The sequence below is a fragment of the Choloepus didactylus genome, chromosome 6, assembly GCF_015220235.1.
Source record: "Choloepus didactylus isolate mChoDid1 chromosome 6, mChoDid1.pri, whole genome shotgun sequence".
NCBI classification, from domain to species: Eukaryota; Metazoa; Chordata; class Mammalia; order Pilosa; family Megalonychidae; genus Choloepus; species Choloepus didactylus.
The window spans coordinates 90324538-90345305 of record NC_051312.1 but is presented as its reverse complement, the minus strand read 5'-3'; the positions used below and the strand labels follow the sequence as shown (position 1 = coordinate 90345305).

The 20768-nt window shown below is 37.2% G+C and overlaps 2 protein-coding genes across 3 annotated transcripts in view; one reads left to right on the top strand and one right to left on the bottom strand.

The window, feature by feature from the left end:
• The window catches only part of UVRAG (UV radiation resistance associated), a 421213-nt gene that overhangs the window by 99090 nt on the left and 301355 nt on the right, over window positions 1–20768 (bottom strand). The gene's annotated exons all lie outside the window — the stretch shown is intronic.
• On the top strand, window positions 1991–4132 carry LOC119538023 (tetraspanin-5-like). The gene has a single exon (XM_037840713.1). The coding sequence runs from the start codon at window positions 2227–2229 to the stop codon at window positions 2914–2916; it is 690 nt and encodes a 229-aa protein (XP_037696641.1). The 5' UTR covers window positions 1991–2226; the 3' UTR covers window positions 2917–4132.

Genomic DNA, 20768 nt, shown 5'->3' with positions numbered 1-20768 from the left:
TTATTATTATTATTATTATTATTATTATTTGGTTCTTTCTCCTAAGAGATTTCCTCATCTTTACCTTCTAACTTCTGTTCAATTTCTTTATTCCATCATTTTAATTTTCTAAGTTTTGTTTGTCTTTTGATGAATGTTCATTTTTATACCATCTTGTTTCTGTCTTTGGATGCAGTACCTTCCCACAACTCTTAAGATATTAGATTTTTTAATGTTTGCTTTTTAGTGTTTTCTATTTTCTTTCTTTCCTCCAAATTTCATTATTGACCATTTACTTTGGCTTCTTTATTTCATGTTAGAGGTCTCCTCAAATGTCTGATGAACCTTGGCTATTCAGCAACTTTTTTTTTTTAACTGCAAATTTTATTGAGACATATTCACATAGCATAAAATCCATTGAAAGTATACAATCAATGTCTCACAGTGTCATCACCTGGTTGCGCAATCATCACACTCAGTTTTAAACCATTTTCATTGCTCCAAAAAGAAAAATAACAGATAACCATATGTTCTGGTTTGCTAATGCAGCTGTTATACAAAATACCAGAAATGGATTGGCTTTTATCAAAGGGGGCTTATTTGGTTACAAAATTATAGTCTGAGGGCCATGAAAATGTCCAAATGAGGGTATCAACACAAGTATACCTTCACTGAAGGAAGGCCAATGGCATCCAGAAAACCTCTGTTAGCTGGGAAGGCATGTGGCTGGCATCTACTGATCCCACGCTGTGTTTCAGCTCCACTCTCAGCTCCTGTGCATTCTTCAAAGTGTCTCCCTTGGCTGCAGCACCAACTTCTGTCTGTGAACACTTTAATAGGATTCCAGTGATTCAATTAAGACCCACTCTGAATGGGTAGGGCAACACCTCCATGGAAATCATCCAATCAAAGGTCTCACCCAAAGTTGACTGAGTCACATCTCCATGGAGGCAATCAATCAAAGGATTCCAACCTAATCAACATTACTATGTCTGCCCCCACAAGACTGCATCAAAGAATATGGCATTTTGGGGAACATATTACATCCAAACGGGGACACCATACAAAAAAGAAAACCCCCCAACCTCATACTCTTTATTCCCCCCTATTATTGACTCATAGTAATGGTGTGGTATACTTGTTACTGTTGATGAAAGGATATTAAGATATTATTGTTAACTATAGTCCATAGCTTACAATAGTACTTTTTTTTTCAACCACATACCAGTCTATTATTAACTCTTTGTACAAGTGTTGTACATTTGTATTAGTTCATGAAATAACTTATTTGTATTTGTAGTATTAATCTTAAACAACATCCACATCAAGGTTCACTGTTATACAATCCCATATCTAAGCCTCTAGCTTTCCTTCTGTTGACATACATGACTCTCAGTAATACTACATCGTATGTATGTATATACCCCATTTTGTGTATACATTCATTGGTTGGTGGACACTCGGATTGTTTCCATCTTTTGGCAATTGTGAATAATGTTGCTATGAACAATCAGTGTGCAATTCTCTGTTCGTGTCCCTGCTTTCAGATCTTCTGGGTATATATCGAATAGCAAAACTACCAGGTCATAGGGCAATACAACATTTAGTTTACCAAGGAACCACCAAACTGTCTTCCACAGTAGCATTTTACATTCCCACCAGGAGTGAATAAGTGTTCCTATTTCTCCACATCCTCTCCAACACCTGTAGTTTCCTGTTTATTTAATAGTGGCCATTCTTACAGGTATGAGATGATATCTCATTGTGGTTTTGATTTGCATTTCCTTAATAGCTAATGAAGATGAACATCTCTTCATGTGCTTTTTACCCATTTGTATTTCCTCTTTGGAAAAATGACTTTTCATACCTTTTGCCCATTTTATAATAGGATTGTTTGTCTTTTTATTGAGTTGTAGGCCCAGGGACGGACCCACGGACCGCCTGGCGGACGGACGAGGGCACTCGCTTTGTGCTCAGGTCCAGCTTCAGCGAGGCTCCAGGCTTGCAGCGCGCGGCTACCCTGCCCGCCTGCGGCCACCCGGCTCCGGCGGCCTCGGCACGCGTGGGGCTAGAGGTGCGGGAGCCGCTCTCTGCCGGTGGGTCCCCCGCACCGCTGAACCCGGGCCGCCGGCGCTGCGGCCCCGAGGGCTCTGCGAGCCCCCGCTCCCCGCCGGGCCGCTCCGAGCAACGGTGCTCCTGGGCTCCAAACTCGGGCTGCCGGGGCAAGTGTCTTCATGAACCCAGAGGATGTCCGGGAAGCACTACAAGGGTCCTGAAGTCAGTTGTTGCATCAAATATTTCATATTTGGCTTCAATGTCATATTTTGGTTTTTGGGAATAGCATTTCTTGGAATTGGACTGTGGGCATGGAATGAAAAAGGCGTTCTGTCCAACATCTCTTCCATCACCGACCTCGGCGGCTTTGACCCAGTTTGGCTCTTCCTTGTGGTGGGAGGAGTGATGTTCATTTTGGGATTCGCAGGGTGCATTGGAGCTCTACGGGAAAACACTTTCCTTCTCAAGTTTTTTTCTGTGTTCCTGGGAATTATTTTCTTCCTGGAGCTCACTGCTGGGGTCCTGGCGTTTGTTTTCAAAGACTGGATCAAAGACCAGCTGTATTTCTTTATAAACAACAACATCAGAGCGTACAGGGATGATATTGATTTGCAAAACCTCATAGACTTCACCCAGGAATATTGGCAGTGCTGTGGGGCTTTTGGAGCTGATGATTGGAACCTAAATATTTACTTCAATTGCACAGATTCCAACGCAAGTCGAGAGCGATGCGGCGTGCCGTTCTCCTGCTGTACTAAAGATCCTGCAGAAGATGTAATCAACACTCAGTGTGGCTATGATGCCAGGCAAAAGCCAATTTTTGGGATATGCCTGGCCCAGAATTTGGTTAGTGACATTGAAGCTGTCAGGGCTAGCTGGTAAAGCCCCTGCAACAGCTGCTGCAAGACACTGGACAGACCCTTGCCTTCCTGCTCGTCCAGCATGCTGAGCTGACATCCAAGCTGCAGGGACCCTGGTCACAGAGGCATCCTGCCATCCCACCTGGCTGAGCTGCAAAGAACTTGTGTTTTTTTTGTTTGTTTGTTTTTTGTTTTGGGGGGGAGGGGGGATAAAACTGGGAAATGCTGCTGCTCACTGACGAATTTAAAAAGAAAAATAACCATTATGAAAGTCATTGCACCGTGAATCTACTGTAGCCATGGATTTATGGAACGTTGGAAACTTACCCAAAAAAAAAGGGTGGGGGACGCTGATGTGCTTACATGGAAACAGAATACCCTTGGATTTGTAGGAAATACCATGTTCTCTACCTGTGCAATTGGAGGGCTGACAGAAGTCACAACTTGAAGGGACTGGCTTCTGTGCCGCAGCCTGAGGAAGTACATCTTTTCTAAAACTCAGTCTCTTAACTGGGAGCGTGTTTGGGGACCTCCCTCCACAATGTGATTCAAGCAGCTGTTACAACTGTCATCCCAAGAAGAAACCAGCTTGTCTTTGAGTTCATATTTTGAGGTAATCGCATTGAATAAGTAACTTGTAAAGGGCACACTTGGTCTACTCTGGAGTGTCTCCTTGTAAGGGACGTTGTGTATTCCATGTGCACTGAGCCAGGGTGTTGAAACACTTCCTCATGCTGTATTTTAGCAGGACCTTTTTCTAAGCAGACCTGAGCTTTATCAATGAAATGCAAGGAGAAAAAAAATGAGGTATTAGCCAACCCCCTTCTTACCCCCCCAACTGGTTGTCGGATTCTTTGGAAACTCTGGAATACTCTGTGTTGGGGTTTTTGTTTCTTGTAGGTTTTGTTTTGTCTCCCAAAGGTGAAAGCTATGATTCAGTTTCTCTTATATTTTAAAATGTTCTCGTACTCAGCTCGACTGTTTTTCTTTTGTGTAATCCTACCTGCATGCCCTGTGAATCAATCCACCATCTCCCTTTCCTGCCATCCTTCCTACGAACATTTGAAAATGTTTTTGGTCAGCATTTATTTCCTGGGCTCATGGCCTTTATGCGGTCGTGGCAGGAAGAGACCAGCTGTGCCATTGCAAATGCTTCCATGGACTCAGCAGACTTGTTACAGGGTTGAGCCTCGTGGCCTCCTGCACCCTCTCCCTCTTTCTCTTTGAATGGAACTAAACCCAATTCAAAAGCTTCCTTTTTTTTTTCCTTTCCTGTTTTAGTTTGCCTTTATTAAAAGAACGCATGACCCCAGCTCCTTCTGTTCTCTTATTGTAGACTAACCATCAGAGTAGTTAACAAAGCACAAACACTTTGGAGGGGAGTACATTAAGCTGGGGCAAATGTCTGTGACACAAAGTGGGAAACCACTTGCCTGGCACTGGTGCTGCTGCCCCTGCCCCTGCTCCACTAACTGGGGCAAGATTTGCCCCCAGATTTTCCTCCAACTGGTATCCCCTGAATATGTCCACCAGATATTGCTCTCCTGGGGAGCAGATACTAGTCTGTGGAATGCTGGGAAAACCACAGGCATATTTTACAGCACATAACTGGGCAGCTAGCTAGCATGCTTGGTGGAAATTTAGCAAGGTTTTCCATTTCAGCCCCATGTGGCCTCACTGCAGCTGATGGCTGTGTCATTGTGCTCAGATACAGGACAACAATTCTTTTAAAATCTAGTCTCCACAGTTTGGGTGTGTGTCTGACTGTGCACGTGTGCTTGTGTGTCTGTATAGTTAGAGATGTTTAATCCATATTCCAGCTGTACGATTATCTCATTTCATCTCTTCCCACACCACAGTTGTTTTGTAATTTCATGCCATCATGGAGAAGACTTGAGCTCTCCAATAGGCATGTTTGTCTTTTTTTGTTTATTACCTCATTCTCCGGTGAACTCCACTTGACCAGTTAATTCAGAATCAGACGATATCCCCACCCTTAGGCACATCCAGTGAAAGGCCAAACACCAAGTCCAAGTGAATTATAAATTTTAATCACCCTTTATTTTTTACACTTGAGAGTGGTTGTCATAAAGGCTGTCATTAATAAACTTGGTTCTACCTTAAAAAAAAAAAAAAAAAAAAAAAAAAAAAGACTGCATCAAAGAATATGGCTTTTGGTGGGACATAATATATCCAAACTAGCACAACCCCCTTCTCATTTCTGATTTTATTTATTTGTCTCTTCTCTCTTTTCAACTTTGTGAGTCTAGCTAAAGGTTTATTGAGTTTATTGATCTTCTCAAAGGATCAGCTTCTGGTTTTACTGATTCTCTTTATTGTTTGTTCTCCATTTCATTTATTTCCACTTTAATCTTTGTTTTTGTCTTCTTCTGCTTGCTTTGGGATTATTTGCTGCTCTTTCTCTAGTTTCTCGAGTTGTTCAATTATGTCCTTCGTTTTAGCTCTTTCTGATTTTTAATGTAGGTGTTTAGGGCTACAAATTTCCCTCTTAGCACTGCCTTTGCTGCATCTCATAAGTTGTGATATGCTGTATTTTCATTTTCATTCTTCTCAAGATATTTATTAATTTATCTTGCAATTTCTTCTCTGATCAGCTGTTTAAGAGCATGTTGTTTAACCTCCATATATTTGTGAAAGTTCTAGTTCTCTGGTGCTTACTGATTTCCAACTTCATTCCATTATGATCAGAGAAACTGCTTTGAATAATTTCTATCTCTTTAAATTTATTAAGACTTGTTTTGAGCCCCAGCCTATGGTCTATTCTAGAGAATGTTTCATGAACACTTGAGAAGAATGTACATCCTGCCGTTTTGGGGTGCAAAGATCTATATATGTATCTGTTAGGTCTAATTCATTTATCACATTATTTAGGTTCTCTATTTCCTTATTGATCCTCTGTCTAGATGTTCTATCTATTGAAGACAGTGATGTGTTGAAGTCTCATGACTATTTTTCTAGAAACGTCTATTAGTCCCTTCAGTTTTGTCAATGTTTGCCTCATGTACTTCATTACACCTTGATTAGGTGCGTAAATATTTACGATTGTTTTTTCTTCTTGGTGAATTGCCCTTTTTATTAATATATAGTGTCCTTCTTGTCTCCTATAACATTTCTGCATTTAAAGTCTATTTTATCTGATATTAGCATAGCTACTCCAGCTTTTTTTTCAGTTATTGCTTTCATGGAATATCTTTTTCTATATATTCACTTTCAACCTATTTTTATCATTGGGTCTAAAACGAGTCTCTAGTAAACAGCATTGTTCTGGTTTGCTAGAGCTGCCATTATGCAAACTACCAGAAACAGATCGGCTCCTATAAAGGGGGTTTTCTAGGTTACAAATTTACAATTATAAGGTGATAAAAGTGTCCAAAGAAGGCACAACATGAGGATACCTTCACTGAAAAAAGGCCAATGGCGTCCGGGACACCTCTGTCATCTGGGAAGGCATGTAGCTGGTGTCTGTTGGTCCTTTGTTCTCAGGTTGCATTTCAAAATGGCTTTCTCCAAAATGTCTCTGAGCTTCTGTCTCTATTAGCTCCTCTCAGCTCTCTGCTTGGTTCTCCTGGGGCATTTCTCTCTAAGTGTTTGGGAGTCCTCTCTTAGCTTCTCCAGGCAGACTCTGGGCTTCATGTCTTAGCTTTTAATCTCCAAGTGTCTCCAAGCATCAGCATCTGTGTCAGTTCTTGAGCTCACTTAAGCACTCCTGTGAACATATCAAGACCCACCTTGAATGGGTAGGGTCCACACCTACATGGACATAATTTAATCAAAGGTCTTACCCACAGTTGAGTGAGTCACATCTCCATGGAAACACTCAATCAAAAGGTTCCACCCAACAAGATTGGATTAAAAGATCATGGCTCTTCTGTGATCCATAACAGTTCCAAACCACCACAAGCTTATAGGTGGATCATATTTTTCTATCCATTTCCGAGTCTGTGTCTTTTGATAAGAGAGTTTAATCCATTAACATTCAATATTATTACTGTAAAATCCATCCTTACTTTAACCATTTTATCCCTTGGCTTTTCTTTGTTAGATTTAGTATTTTTCTCTCTTTTTATCCTTTTAATTATCCTTACTGATAATCATTATTTCTATACTCTCCTCCAAGCCTCTCTCTCCTGTCCTCCACCCCCCAGCCACCAGAACTCCCTTTAGTATTTCTTTCAGGGTAGGCCTCCGGTTAACAGATTCTCTCAGCATTTGTTTATCTGTGGAAACTTAAACTTTCCCTCACTTTTGAAGGACAGCTTTGCTGGATAAAGAATTCTTGGCTGGCATTTTTTCTCTCTCAGAATCTTAAATATATTGTACCACTGTCTTCCAGCCTCCAGGGTGCCTGATGAATAGTCAGCGCTTAGTCTTACATGGCTTCCCTTGTATGTGGTGAATTCTGCTTCCAGGATTCTCTCCTTCTGTTCAGCATTTGGAAATCTGATTAGTTTGTGTCTTGGAGTGGGTCTATTTGGATTTATTCTTCATTGGAGTATGTTGGGCTTATGGGAAATTTTCTGAAATTATTTCCTCAAATAATCTTCCTGGTCTTTTACTCTTCTTTTCTCCTTCTGCAACATCTATGATTCTTATATTTGTGTGCTTTGTACTGTTGATCATTTCCCTGAGATTTAACACAAGTTTTTCCATTTTCTCCTTCATTTGTTCTTTTGTGTGTTCAAATTTGGTTGTCTGCCTTTAGCTCACTTTTCTTTCTTCTGCCTCTTCAAATTTGCTGTTATTTGTCTCTGGTATATTTTAAATTTGATTTAAAGTATCATTCATTTCAAAAGATCTGCTATTTTTCTATTTATTCTTTCAAACTCTTCTTTTTGCTCTTCTAGTGTCTTCTTGATATCCTTTACTGCTTTAACCATCTCATTGAAGTTATTTAGGAGATTTGTTTGAACATCTTTGATGAGTTGTTCCAAATTCTGTGTAAGTCCTCTGATTTAAATGTTTTTTCTTTTTTTTTAAATTAAATTCAGTTTTATTGAAATACATTAAAATTTTTTTTCTCTTTTTTTGTCATTATGGTTTGTACTTTAAAATTTTTATACTTTAATTTTAATGGCCATCTTCCAACCATCTCTCATCTGCAGCTATTCTCTCAGCTTCTGTGAATTCTTCAAAGTGTCCCTCTTGGCTGTAGCAAGCTCGCTCCTTCTGTCTGAGCTTATATAGTGCTCCAGTGAACTAATCAAGGCCCAAGCAGAATGGGCAGGGCCACACTTCCATGGAAACTATCCAATTAGTCATTACCTACACTTGGATGGGGTGCATGTCCATGGAAACAACCTAATACAAAGGTTCCAACTTAATCCCCATTAATATGTTTGCCCCCACAAGACTGCATCAAGGAACATGGCTTTTTCTGGGGGACATAATACATACAAACTGGTACATACCCCTACACCCATTCCTCTCTTCTGTGATTAATAGGATCCCTGAATTTTAACAGACCACCCAGAAAAACCATATTCCCCATTCTTCCTGTAAGAAGGAGGTATGCCCATTTTCCTGCTTGTTGAATAATGACTGACAGTCCAATGACCCTCTTGGACCATGCAGGCCACACCCTCGGGATGGCAGATCAGAAGGTTTGAAGGAGCCTAGATTCTCTGATGCATTTACAGAACTGCCATACCAGCTTTGGATTACTGATTCTGGATTTTTATGTGCAATAAGAAAAGTTTATATGTTTAAGTCATTGTTAATTTGAAGTTTCCATTACATACAGAAAAACTAAACTGACACCGTTCTCCCAAAACTGAAGCTTGGGGAAGTTATTTGCCCAAGGTTAGGGTGAGAAGGCTGAGAGCTATGATTCTAGCTCAGGTTTTACACCAGAAGTCCATAGGCTTAACCCCATGGTTTATTCAAATTATTACATCCTAGACTAGGTACACATATATGTCATAATTTGAGGGTTGAGTATGATTAATATCCTAAGAAAGAATAATATGAATTTAGGCATCAAAATTCTGCACACTCTTCTACCAGAGGTAAGAATAATTTGTTTTATGAATTCTACTTCTAAGAAAGAATAATATGAATTTAGGCATCAAAATTCTGCACACTCTTCTACCAGAGGTAAGAATAATTTGTTTTATGAATTCTACTTAATTAAATGATGGGTTCAAACATATGTTTCTGTACCACACAAAAATGGTTAGATAGATAGACTCTTGCTTCTCCCACAACTGTGAAAGGTCTTTATTCCTATAATAAATCCCTTATGCCATAGTGATTCTGCTTTCCTCACTGAACCCTGACTGGTATAATATTCTTTGTTAATTTTTTATTGGGCTATTTATCTTTTAACTAGGGATGGGGTTCCTTATATTTTCTATTTATGTGCTAAAGGATTAACTCATTAATTTATAAAAAGGAAGAATCTTTTTATTGAATCTTGGTAGGAAGGAGTTCTCCCAAGATTTTCAAGATAAAAATATCTTCAAAAAATATTTAGACATCCTATTACTTTTAGACAAACTCGTTTCTAATATATTTTCATATAATTGTTGATCAATCTTCCTAGGGCTACAGTAATATTTACGATATCCTTATTAATGTCAAATGACTTCTACCAATCTCTTCTAACCTACTGATTATTACCCTATGTTTTCTTACTACTTCTCTTTTAACACTTGCATTTTAAAATTTGGTGTAATATATTTCTTCTATTTCTTTGCTGCAGATCTAGAATTGTCATTTGCATACTTTTAGTCAGCCATTATGGACCTAAATTCTTCTCTTTGGTTATTGGTAGAGAGCAACTGATGATACTCAGCACATGGGAGAAAATATGTTTACAATTTACAAAATCCAGTAATGGATTATTTCAACTACAAAAATAATTTTTAAATGGCCCTGCCCTGATCAAGATGGGGGAATTACTAGGGCAACACATGGATACCCAAGACAAGACACATGCTCAGAAAGGATCAGGAAAACCGTACACTTTGGTCTGGAGCTATTCTCTAAACTTACTGTATGGATAAACTCTGAGGGATAGCATTCCCACAGGTCAGTCTGCAACAACTGAGAAAGGCATTTTCTTTCTTCTTTTACTTTTGTTTGCCCCTGGCATTCAAGGGAAGGTCTGCCATAACACTAGCTGGATACAAGTTTAAGGATCAGATGCCTCAGAGCCTAAATTTCTGTAATAATGCCCTAACATAGCAAATGTCCAAGTTTCAACAAGAGATTACAAAACATACAAAGAAACAGGAAGCAATAGCACAGGAAAAGGAGATTAAAACATTAGAAACCACCGATGAGGAGGACCAGACCACACAAAACAAAACAAAACAAAAAAGGTGACAACTATGCTCAAAGAGCTAAAGGAAATCAGGAAAACAACAGATGAACACAAAAAGAATATCAATATAGAGATGGAAATTATGAAAAAGAACCAAACAGAGACGAAAACCACAGAAACAGCTGAAGAATATAGAAACAGAAATATATAATGCCCTTAGGGGGGATTCAAGAGCAAACTGGAGTTGTCAGAAGAAAGAATCAGTAAACTTGAAGAAAAGACAATTGAAATATTCCAATCTGAGGAGCAGAAACAGGAAAGAATGAAGAAAAGTCAATATAGCCTAAGGAACCTGTGGGATACCATCCAGCATACCAATATACACATTGTGGGAGTCCCAGAAGAAGAAGAAAGAAAGGAACAGAGAGAATATTCAAAGAAATAATGGTTGAAAACTTCCCAAGATTAATAAAATTCATGAACATACACATCCAAGACACTCAATGAACTTGCACCAGGATAAAGTAAAGAAGAGCCACACAAGGGCATGTTATAATCAAAATGTTGAATGCCAATGATAAAGAGAATTCTGAAAGCTGCAAGAGAGAAGCAACATGTCACATACAAGGGAGCCTCCATAAGATTAAATGCTTGTTTCTCATCAGAAACCACAAAGGCAAAAACACAGTGGGATGACTTCTTTAAAGTGCTGAAAGGAAAAAATTTGCCAATCAAGAATTCTGTATCCAGCAAAACCGTCTTTCAAAATGGAAGGAGCAATTAGGACATTCCCAAATAAACTAAAGTTGAGAGACTTTGTCACCACTAGATAGGCCTCACAAGAAATGTTCAAGAGAGTCCTTCAGGGTGAAAGAAAAGGACAATAGGCAATAGATCAAAGCCACATGACAAAATGAAGATCTGCAGAAAGGATAAAAACATGGGTAAATAAAAATTCTGGTATTATTGTATTTTTGGTTTGTAACTCCACTCTTTACCTCCTACAGGATCTAAAACGCAAATGCATAAAATGTAATGATAGATCACTGGTTTTGGACTCACAATGTATAGATGTGTAATTTGTGACAAGAACTACACAAAAGTGGGGGGATGGAGGGGTATAGGAACATAGTTTGTGTATACTATTCAAGTTGAATTGATTTCAAAGCAAACAAGCTTGTTAAAGATTTAGGATGTAAAATTTAAGCCCCATTGTAACTACAAAGAAAAATACCAGAGAATATGCAAGTTCATAGAGACAGAAAGTAGAGTACAGGTTGCCAGGGGCGGGGTGAAGAGAATGGGAGTTAATGCACAATGAGAAAAAGGTTTCTGTTTAGGGAGATTGGAAAGTTTTAGTAATGGAAGTTCGTGAAGGTACTGCTACATTATTAATGTGATTAATCCCACTGAATAGTATGTTTTGGAGTGGTTGGATAGAAAGTTTATGTTGTATATATGTCCCCATTAAAAGGAAGGAAGGGAGGGAGGGAGAGAGGGAAGGAGAAGGAAGGACAACGTAAAAGTTTTTTTTTTAAAGAAAAATATTACAAATGGTTTTATAACAAATCAGAGTAGCACAAGGAATAGTTTAACCAGGAGTGTACACATGCCTGTGCGTGTATCCATTTATTCAGGTCTTTTTGGTTCTTCATTATCACTTTTACAATGTTTTATAATTTTCTTTGATAAAGGTCTTTCATACTTTCTTTTAAATGTATTGCTAGGTATTTAATGTATCTGTGTTCATTTTCTATTTGGTTATTGCTGGCATATAGAACCTAACTGCTTTTCATGTTGACCTTATATCCAACAAATTAACTGATTTTCTAATAGTTTGCACATTCTCTATATAGCATATATATCTGTAAATAATGACAATTTTGTCCCCTTTTCTCAAATATATAAGCTCATCTTTTTTTCTCATATGATTATATTGGTCAGGAGTTTCAGTAAAATATTTAATTATAAAGATAATAAATAGGATCCTCATCTGCTTTCTGACTTTAATGGGAATATTTATAAAGTTTTACCATTGTCTACTGCTTGCTATAGGTTTGTGATAATTTTTTTTTTTTTTTTTAGTATTCTAAGGAAATTCCCTTCTGTTTCTAGTTTGCAATAAGTTTTTATAACTAACACTACTACTACTATTACCATGTGCCACAAATACTTCACATATATTAACTCATTTAATCTACCTAGACACACTGTGAAGTGGGTGCTATTATCATCTCCACTTTATAGGCAATGAAACTAAAGCACAGAGTGATTAAATAACTTGTCCAGGTCATACAATGATTTGCTTTCTTTTGCTGACTTAAAAAAATACCACAAACTTAGCAGCTTCAAACAACACCCATTTCTTCTCTCCTACTTTCTGTAGTTCCGAAGTCCAGGCATGGACTAGTCAGATTCTCTTCTCAGGGTCTAACAAGGCTGAAATCAGGATGTCAGCCAGGCTGTGGTCTCATGTGGAGCTCAAGGTCCCCTTCCAAGCTCATTCAGGTTATTGACAGAATTCAGTTCCTTGCAGCTGCAGGACTTGGGTAGTTTTTTGCTAGCTGTTGGCCAGATTTCATCCTCGGCTCTTAGAGGCTGCCCTCAGGTCCTACTCACGTGGCCCCCTCCATAAGCAGTTTACAACATAGCTGTTTGTTTTCTTCCAGGCTAGCAGATGAGTATATGTTACTGCTTCTTGTCTCTTTTATTTTTCTTCAGGGATTTGTAAAGGGAAATGAAGGGTAGTGTTCCTTTCTAAGAAGATGCAAATTCATCATATTTCAATTGAAAGAAGTTTCTGATTAGATTAGGCTCAGGCTCACTAAGGATAATGTCCTTATACTAACTCAAAGTCAACTGAGTAGGGATCTTAAATCACAGGGGGCAAAATCAGATTATATTCATAAATCCTGCCCACACTAAAGAGAAAGGGATACAAGATATATACTTTAGGGGAGTGGGAATCTTGAGGGCCATCTTTGAATTCTGCCTAACACATACAATGAATAAGAGTCTGGATTCAAACTCAGGCCATCTGGTTCCAGAGCTTGGGCTCCTAGACAAAACCTAAATGGCCTTTCTAAATAAGTGTTGAATTTTATTGAATGCTTTTTCTGCATCTATCCCTCAAATTAGATAATAAGCTCAAATTAGGTGATATGCTCACTTTCTTAGTCTGCATTTGCACTGTAAAACCTCTAGTATAAAATCTATTCATATGGTAGACACTCAGAAGTATTTACAGAAAATTGATTTTAAACTGACCATTCTTTTAAAAAGAGTACATATTTTTTAAATTGCTGTTGTTGCTCATTACTATTATTGCCAAGACCTAGAACAGCGTCTGGCACATGGTAGGTACTAAGTAAGTATCTGATGAATGACTGAGTCAGTGGTATTTGTAATTCCAATACCATGAACCTTGATTTTGAATTAGCATTTAATAATACAAAATTAAATATCTATTCCAAATTGCACACTAAGAAGACAGGGTGGGTTTGGATAAAATTATACAAAATGTGAAGAGACACTTCTTTCAATAAAATATGACCAACTTGCATCCTCTTAGAAAGGAACACTACCTATCATTTCCCCCCAGAAATCCCTGAAGAAAAAGGACATGCCACTTAAACCAATTTCTTTCTATTCAGCTTATGAATCTCTCATTCTGTGATTTTTGCAGAAATAAAAAAATAAAGAAATTCTTCTATGTCTCACATACAATGCTATTTAGCAAATTCAATATTAGTTGGAGTCTTCTAAAGACCTCCTAGTAACTCAAGTTTTTTAAGCCAGATATGACAAAATTGTGTTTCTACATACTCAAAAATAAATATTACTTGTATGGAATAGTTTATAACAGAAGTTGTCTCAATAAATTCATTCATCATCTACACATTTAAAAGTATTTAACTATTGGTGACACTCAAATTCCAAGAGACCTGTAATTTTCATTAGCTTACCAGCCTTATATTTATACAAATTAAAATAATAAAATACTCCAGATGATTATTCATGTGTTTAATTAACTTTCTGCAGTAAATTCCTATAACTAAGTACAGTTAACACTTACAGTATTTCATCACTAGATTCTCTACCCATGGGAGCCGTCATTTATATTAATGGGAGTTACAAACAAGCAGCAGGGGAAGAATTAATTCTTTTATAAGCCTTTTAAAAAATGTTTCCAACAATACAAATGAGTAGCACTCAAAATTCTAGGCATTTTAACACCAATCTTTGCTGAAAAAGAAATATGGAGAACTGCTACTATAAATTTAAAACCAATCAAGAAGCAAGAACTGGTGTATGAAAATGATAATGAATTATGACATAAGGTAAACACCCACATTAACCCTGTGTTAATGAGAAAGGAAGGAGAGGATGTATACAATGAAACATGTCTAGTCTTAAAGAATGTACGTATGTATGTATTATTTATAGAAAGCATATTAAGTAAAAGCTTCTCAAGACACTAGTATCTAGTATATAACCAGGAGTAGGGTTGTTAGGTTGAGTGAATAGGTTTGTGGAGATCAACTATATCATCAAATTGCTCTGTGAAATAGGTAAACTACCTGAAACTCTCACAAGTAGAGAATAAGAGTTTCTTTTCCTCTTTGTGCTCACCAAATTTGATACTGAGACATTCTAATTTTTGCTCCTTTGATGGATGTAAAATGGTATCTCACTCTAGTTTTAATTTACATTTTCCTAATTACTAGTGAGGCTGAGTTCTTATCTTATTAGATATTTAGGGTTTTTCCTTCTGTAACTGCTTCTTTACATATTATGACCATATTTCATATTTCTTCCAGGTTGATTGCTTTCCTTCTTATAAGATATATAAAGGCTCTTTATATATTCTGGATACTGAACCTTGGTTAACCTATGTGCTACAAATATCTTCTCCTGATCTGTGGCTTGCCCCCCCACCCCCACCCCATTTTCCTGCCTCCCTTCCTCCCTCCTTCCCTCCCTTCCTTCTGTCTTTTTGTTGTAAACTAGTGGTGTTTTGTTTGTTCATGTTATTGGAAGCAATCAAATTTATGGATTGTTCCTTTTACGGTCTATGTTTTTTGTGACTTATTTAAGAAATCCTACCCTAATTCAAAGCTAGGAACTTTTCAAATTCTAAAATCCTATGAGTCTCATTTCTACTGGAATGAAATAAGATCAATGAGTTCAGGTAGAAGGGAAAAAATTTATGTTGTGACAACTATGTTCATTTACTCAGTATACAAACGTTTACCTAGTGACTATATACACAAAGGTCATTTTGCATAAATTCTCTCTTTCGTTCTTCATATTTCTGTGAACTCACTATTTTTATTTGTCAGATCAATGCACTAAGGCTAGAGATGGGAACTAAAGTAGTTTGATGTGTGTCCGATGCTAAGGTTCTTTCAGAAGAGTGAAATGGGAACGCCATATTTTCTCCTTTCCTAAGTTAGAATTTGAAATTCTTATTATTTAAAAGCCAACAGTTTATCCTTGTTAGATAGTTATACGTGGAAGTGACTATATGTTTAAGCCAAATTAATCCTATATTTATTATAACCAATCTGTAACCTAAAACACTTTAAAGATACTATCTTTGAAGAAATGAATAAGTGTATTTTGATACTAACTACTTAAAAATAATAATCTTTTAAAGTAATTTTAATTTTTACTTAGATTAAAGCTTGCCTTATAAACTTATCTTATCCTTTTATCTATGCCTAAAAGTAAATTCATTTACCAATCAGTCTGAGGAACTGAAAGCTCTGGTTAACAGAAAGGTGCCATTTCCGTTTTGTGCCTATGTACATGTCCTTCTTTTGCACCCAGTCTTTGCTTGGATAGCACCTAACCTCTTCTGTACTCAGTGGCTCAGGTGTTTAAGGACCATCTGCCCAAGCATGCCTTTGCTGGCCACCCCAACCCAACCCGGCGGATCATCCTTATTAATGGCAAATTACCACAGTGGAGAGGTTTAAAAATATGGCAGTTAATAGAACTTTCTGGCTAAAAGAGTGACATAAATTAGTTTTACAATGATACTGTTTTCCAGGACATCAAGGTTATCCTTAGAAAATTGTCTAGAGAACTATCATAAAAAGATGCTTTGGGGAGGTTAAAGTAATTTCACACCTACCTAAAAACAGTTTTCTTACTCTTCCCATCCATTTATTTCTTCATAAAATCAAAATACCCCACAAATCACTCTACTCCAAACACTCTTGCATCCTCCTCTCCCCATCCTTTGCCTACCAAAAAATCAAATATATGAGAGTTAAGAGATTGTCTGGGGAGTTCACTGATGCTCTGGGGATCTCCTCTGATAAACACTCATCTCACATATTCTAATAATTTAACAGTCTGTAACCCGAGACATAGCCTACTGTTAACTAATATATTATTCTATCCCTGTCCCCCCCCACCCCCACCCAAAGAATTACACTGAACCTCTTTCCTGATTTGAGTACATAAATACCCTGCAAACCAGAAATGCAGTAAGTTCAGGTTGGGGTCACATGTCAGAGTCATCTGGTTTTCTTTTTTATCCCACTGTCTTATTATATTACCGTATTTTAATTTTGCTGGTTGTAGAAAGCTGAAATGACAATAATACTAGAGAAGACTTCCTCATCCAGATAATAACATCAGCACTATAAAAGCACACTTCATTAAAAACAACACACACAACAATATATTTCCAAGTGTCAGCGATGAAATAGTTGCAGAATTACTTTTGACTTATTTTCCACATTTCCCCTCTCTCAGGGGAATGCCTAATCTTCACAAGGTGTTCATTTCCTGTCTCACCCAGCCACCACCTTCTGCATTTTTATTTTGTTGATCTCCCCTGCCTGAATTTCCATGGGAATTCCTCATTTTAAAGCATGCTCTTCGCTGTTACTCCAGAACACAACCCCATCAGCACTGCTGCCTGTGCCTTGGATTACAACATGTACAGAAGTTAATAGCTTGCTATGGTCCTGTGGGACTCTGAAATAATGATTGTCCTGGCCAGAGCATCTAAAGTTAAAACTATGGGCTAAAATGTGGAGTGTCAGATTACCTAATAGCATTTGCAAAAACTGAACATCCTTTTTGCACTGTCCTCTCAATTCAATTCAAGAAATATTTACTGCAAGGCACCTTCCACACTGAAAGTAATTCAGAGGAGAGTAAGACGAATAATTCTAATACACTATCCATTTCCCTGGGTTGTTGTTAAAATTAGATGAGAGTCCATATGAAAGCACTTCATTTCTGAGATGCTATAGAGAGAGAGTTGTAGATAGTGTTACAAAAGGCTATAAGAGCACACTAAGACAACAGGAAATCAAGAAAGTTTATGAGGAACATTCTAGACAATAAGGGAAGGGTTTTATGTAGAACCACAATTTTGATACTCGAGTTGGCTAGGGAAAGCATTCCAGATAAACAGAATAGCATGAACAATAGGTATGCTGGTAGGAGATAATGTGATGTATTTGGAAAACAAACAAATGTTTGGTTTGTCTAAGCATAGTATATGAACAGAGAGGGAACTGGGGATAAGACCAAAAACATACATAGTGGGCCAGGCTGGGAATTATTTAGTTTGACTATGTTCTACTTTCCTTTTAAGAAAAAGTGCTTAAAGATTCACTTACTGATAGCTTCCAAGATAAGGATACTTGTGGGCATGCCTAGCTGAAGTAACAAACCTTCAGCCCTGCAGCAGTTTTCCCATTGCTCTATGGGACACTTCACTAGACCTCTGCATTTATACCACTGACTGAAAGATGATGTGCCTCATGGCATTATTACAAATGGAAATATAGTTCTATGCCATTTGGTTGCATTTTAAATTTTTACTAACCTTTTCTTAGCCCTATTCTTTTTTTCTAACACCTAGAATTACTTAAAACAAACAAACAAACAAACAAACATGCTACCTGGAATTCCTGTTGCAAAGCTCAACATTTACATAATAGCAGCTGCAAACTTTTGTTGAGCATCTTTCTGTGCCAAGCACTGGGCTTCATTTAATTTTCACAAGAACTCTGTGGCAAAGGTGTTCTACCTGGAGAACCAAGACTCAGAGAGTACATTTCCATAGTCGCTCAGCGAAAACAGGTGAAGCCAGCTTAACTCCAAAGCCTCATATAATTGGAAATAAAAAGCAAAAACAAAAAAGAAATGGTGCCAAGTTTAAGTAATTTCAAGCACGACAGAAAAAAGAGAGGCATTTTGCATTGTACCTTTAAGAGAAAAAAAAATGTCAAGTGAACCACCTAATAATTGGAATTTAAATAATATTTTCAATGAAAATTTAACATAAAGACTCGGCTGAACATACAGTCAGTCACAACATGGCATTTTTTTTTTTTTTTTTTAAACCAGGAATCTTTCCTTGAATCAGGAAAAGGTATTTCAACCTCAAACATAGACCCATTTTGATAAACACATTTCTTCTACCTCCTAAGTATTTGCTTGAGATTATACACAATTATACACCTATAAGTGAAATACCATCTTCTGGGCTTGCCTTTCCTCAGAGGGCCATATCAAAGTGAGTGCTTAGTTAACTTGTTATATGGCCTTGTTTCATCTTTCAACCTATTTTTTCATTTGTGAAATGAAGACTCAAACCAGAATATCTAACAGTATTCTGTCTAGTTCTAAAACACAAAAAGTCTACAATTCTGTATAGACAAAAACACATATTTTAAAAAAATCTTCATTTCTGTTTCCCTGGGAAATTATACTGGAGTTGAACAATAGATATTTGGAAAAGTTTTCAAATGAACAGATTTCTCAACGTGGGTCACGTTCCTGTAATCAAGTAGAAAATCTGAAAGAAACAATTTTATTCATTTCAGTTATAATGATTACCCTGAAAAATATGTTTCATTATACTTTTTATAAGTTGCATACCAAGGAAAAATAAAAAACAAAGTATTTCATCTACCTTTTCTACTGCCTTAAGTCATCACATTCATTTTTTAATGTAAAGGTTTTAGGTCTGGGTCTACTGAGTGCTCTTGATGCCAGTATCTGAACAATAAACTAAAATAAAATGAGAAATGTTATAATTTATTATAGGATACACAGTAGAAGTAGAAGAGTTGAAAATTAAAGCTACAGCATTTAGTCTAAACTGAAAGTGAAATGCTCCCACTTCTGGAAGGAGGCTGTCAGATTTAAGTGGATGCCATGAAAGTAAACAGATGCTAATTTTGTGAAAACGGAAATCATTTTGAACACTTTGTATTCAAACAACCTGATTAACAAACAGAAGCCGAGAATTTTTTATAGGAGGGAATTTATAATGCTTAACATAAGATGTCCTCAACAGGTGTTTAAGCATGCCTGAAGCTGGTAATAATAAAAATGAACAGTCTAATTCTTCAGTCTGAAATCTAGAGCTCTGGAATTTTCATTTATGTTTTCAATGAAAATTTTGTATCAATGAAATCCAAGGTGCTACTACTATAGAATATTGACTATTTATAAAAATAATGTTCAAGGTATTCTAATTGCTTCAAGGAGACACATTAGGAAAAAGGAGAAACTATTCATGCCAAGAAGTAGGCCAAGGGATAGAGAGAGAGAATTTTTTCTCATCACTACTCTGCAAATTCCTTTGTCTCTTCCCTCCTGGCAGAATGCAAACTAGTTATGATGAAGGGGAAATTTAAAAACCCTCTAGATCTGCCTGTGTGGCTACAAAAAAAAAAAAAAAAGATTCAAGTCACAACACTTGAGGACCTGTATGACCAGCTACTTGATACATGAGGATGAATGACAATATTATGCACAGTCACAAAAAAGGTGGTAGATTTGTCAAACAAACCAATCCTACTCAGAATCAGATCCACATGCAATGACTATGATGTGGGTCCAATATTAGTTAATTTTGGACACATCATAATTTCTCTGTAGTCTAAAATTTCTGCCTCTAAAAGAAATCAGAATAAAACCTGGAGTTTTAGTCAGGATTTTCCATGGAGGGAAATGGGAAAAGCAGCAATGACAATTCTCTAGGTTCCAATAATTCCACACTAGAAAATATCTATCTTTTAGAGATTTGGAAAAACCTTGTCCTGGACAGACCAGGAAGCTTCTGATATGCCTGCCAATTATATTAACCCTATTTATCTTCTGGCGGCGGGGGGGACGGACACTAAAAGAAACAAACAAAAAACCCATTTCAGACAGCAAAACTCATATGCTCTGACCAGCTAGGTCCTAGCTTAGTAATTGTTTCGCTAATCTATGAGGAATATATTACTTACCAGGCACTTAAGTAGCACAATAGGAATGACTAACAAACTTCATTAAAAAAATCTCTTTAAAACATACTTTTCAGGCCTCAATGAAAAAAGAGCAAGGGGGAAAGGAGCACTGCAGCTGGACTCTTGGTTACATTTCTTCATGTTTTGTTGTCTGAGCCTCAAAGTGAAATGCAGCAAAGATTTCACACTTTCCCTTTTATTTATTTCCAACTTCATTCCATTGTGGTCTGAGAAAGTGTTTTGTATAATATCAATATTTTTAAATTTGTTGAGACATGCTTTGCGACCCAACATGTGGTCTATCCTAGAGAATGT

What these genes read in the sequence shown, in the direction of transcription:
- LOC119538023 (XM_037840713.1), top strand. Translation starts at nt 2,227, where the DNA reads ATGTCCGGGAAGCACTACAAGGGTCCTGAAGTCAGTTGTTGCATCAAA.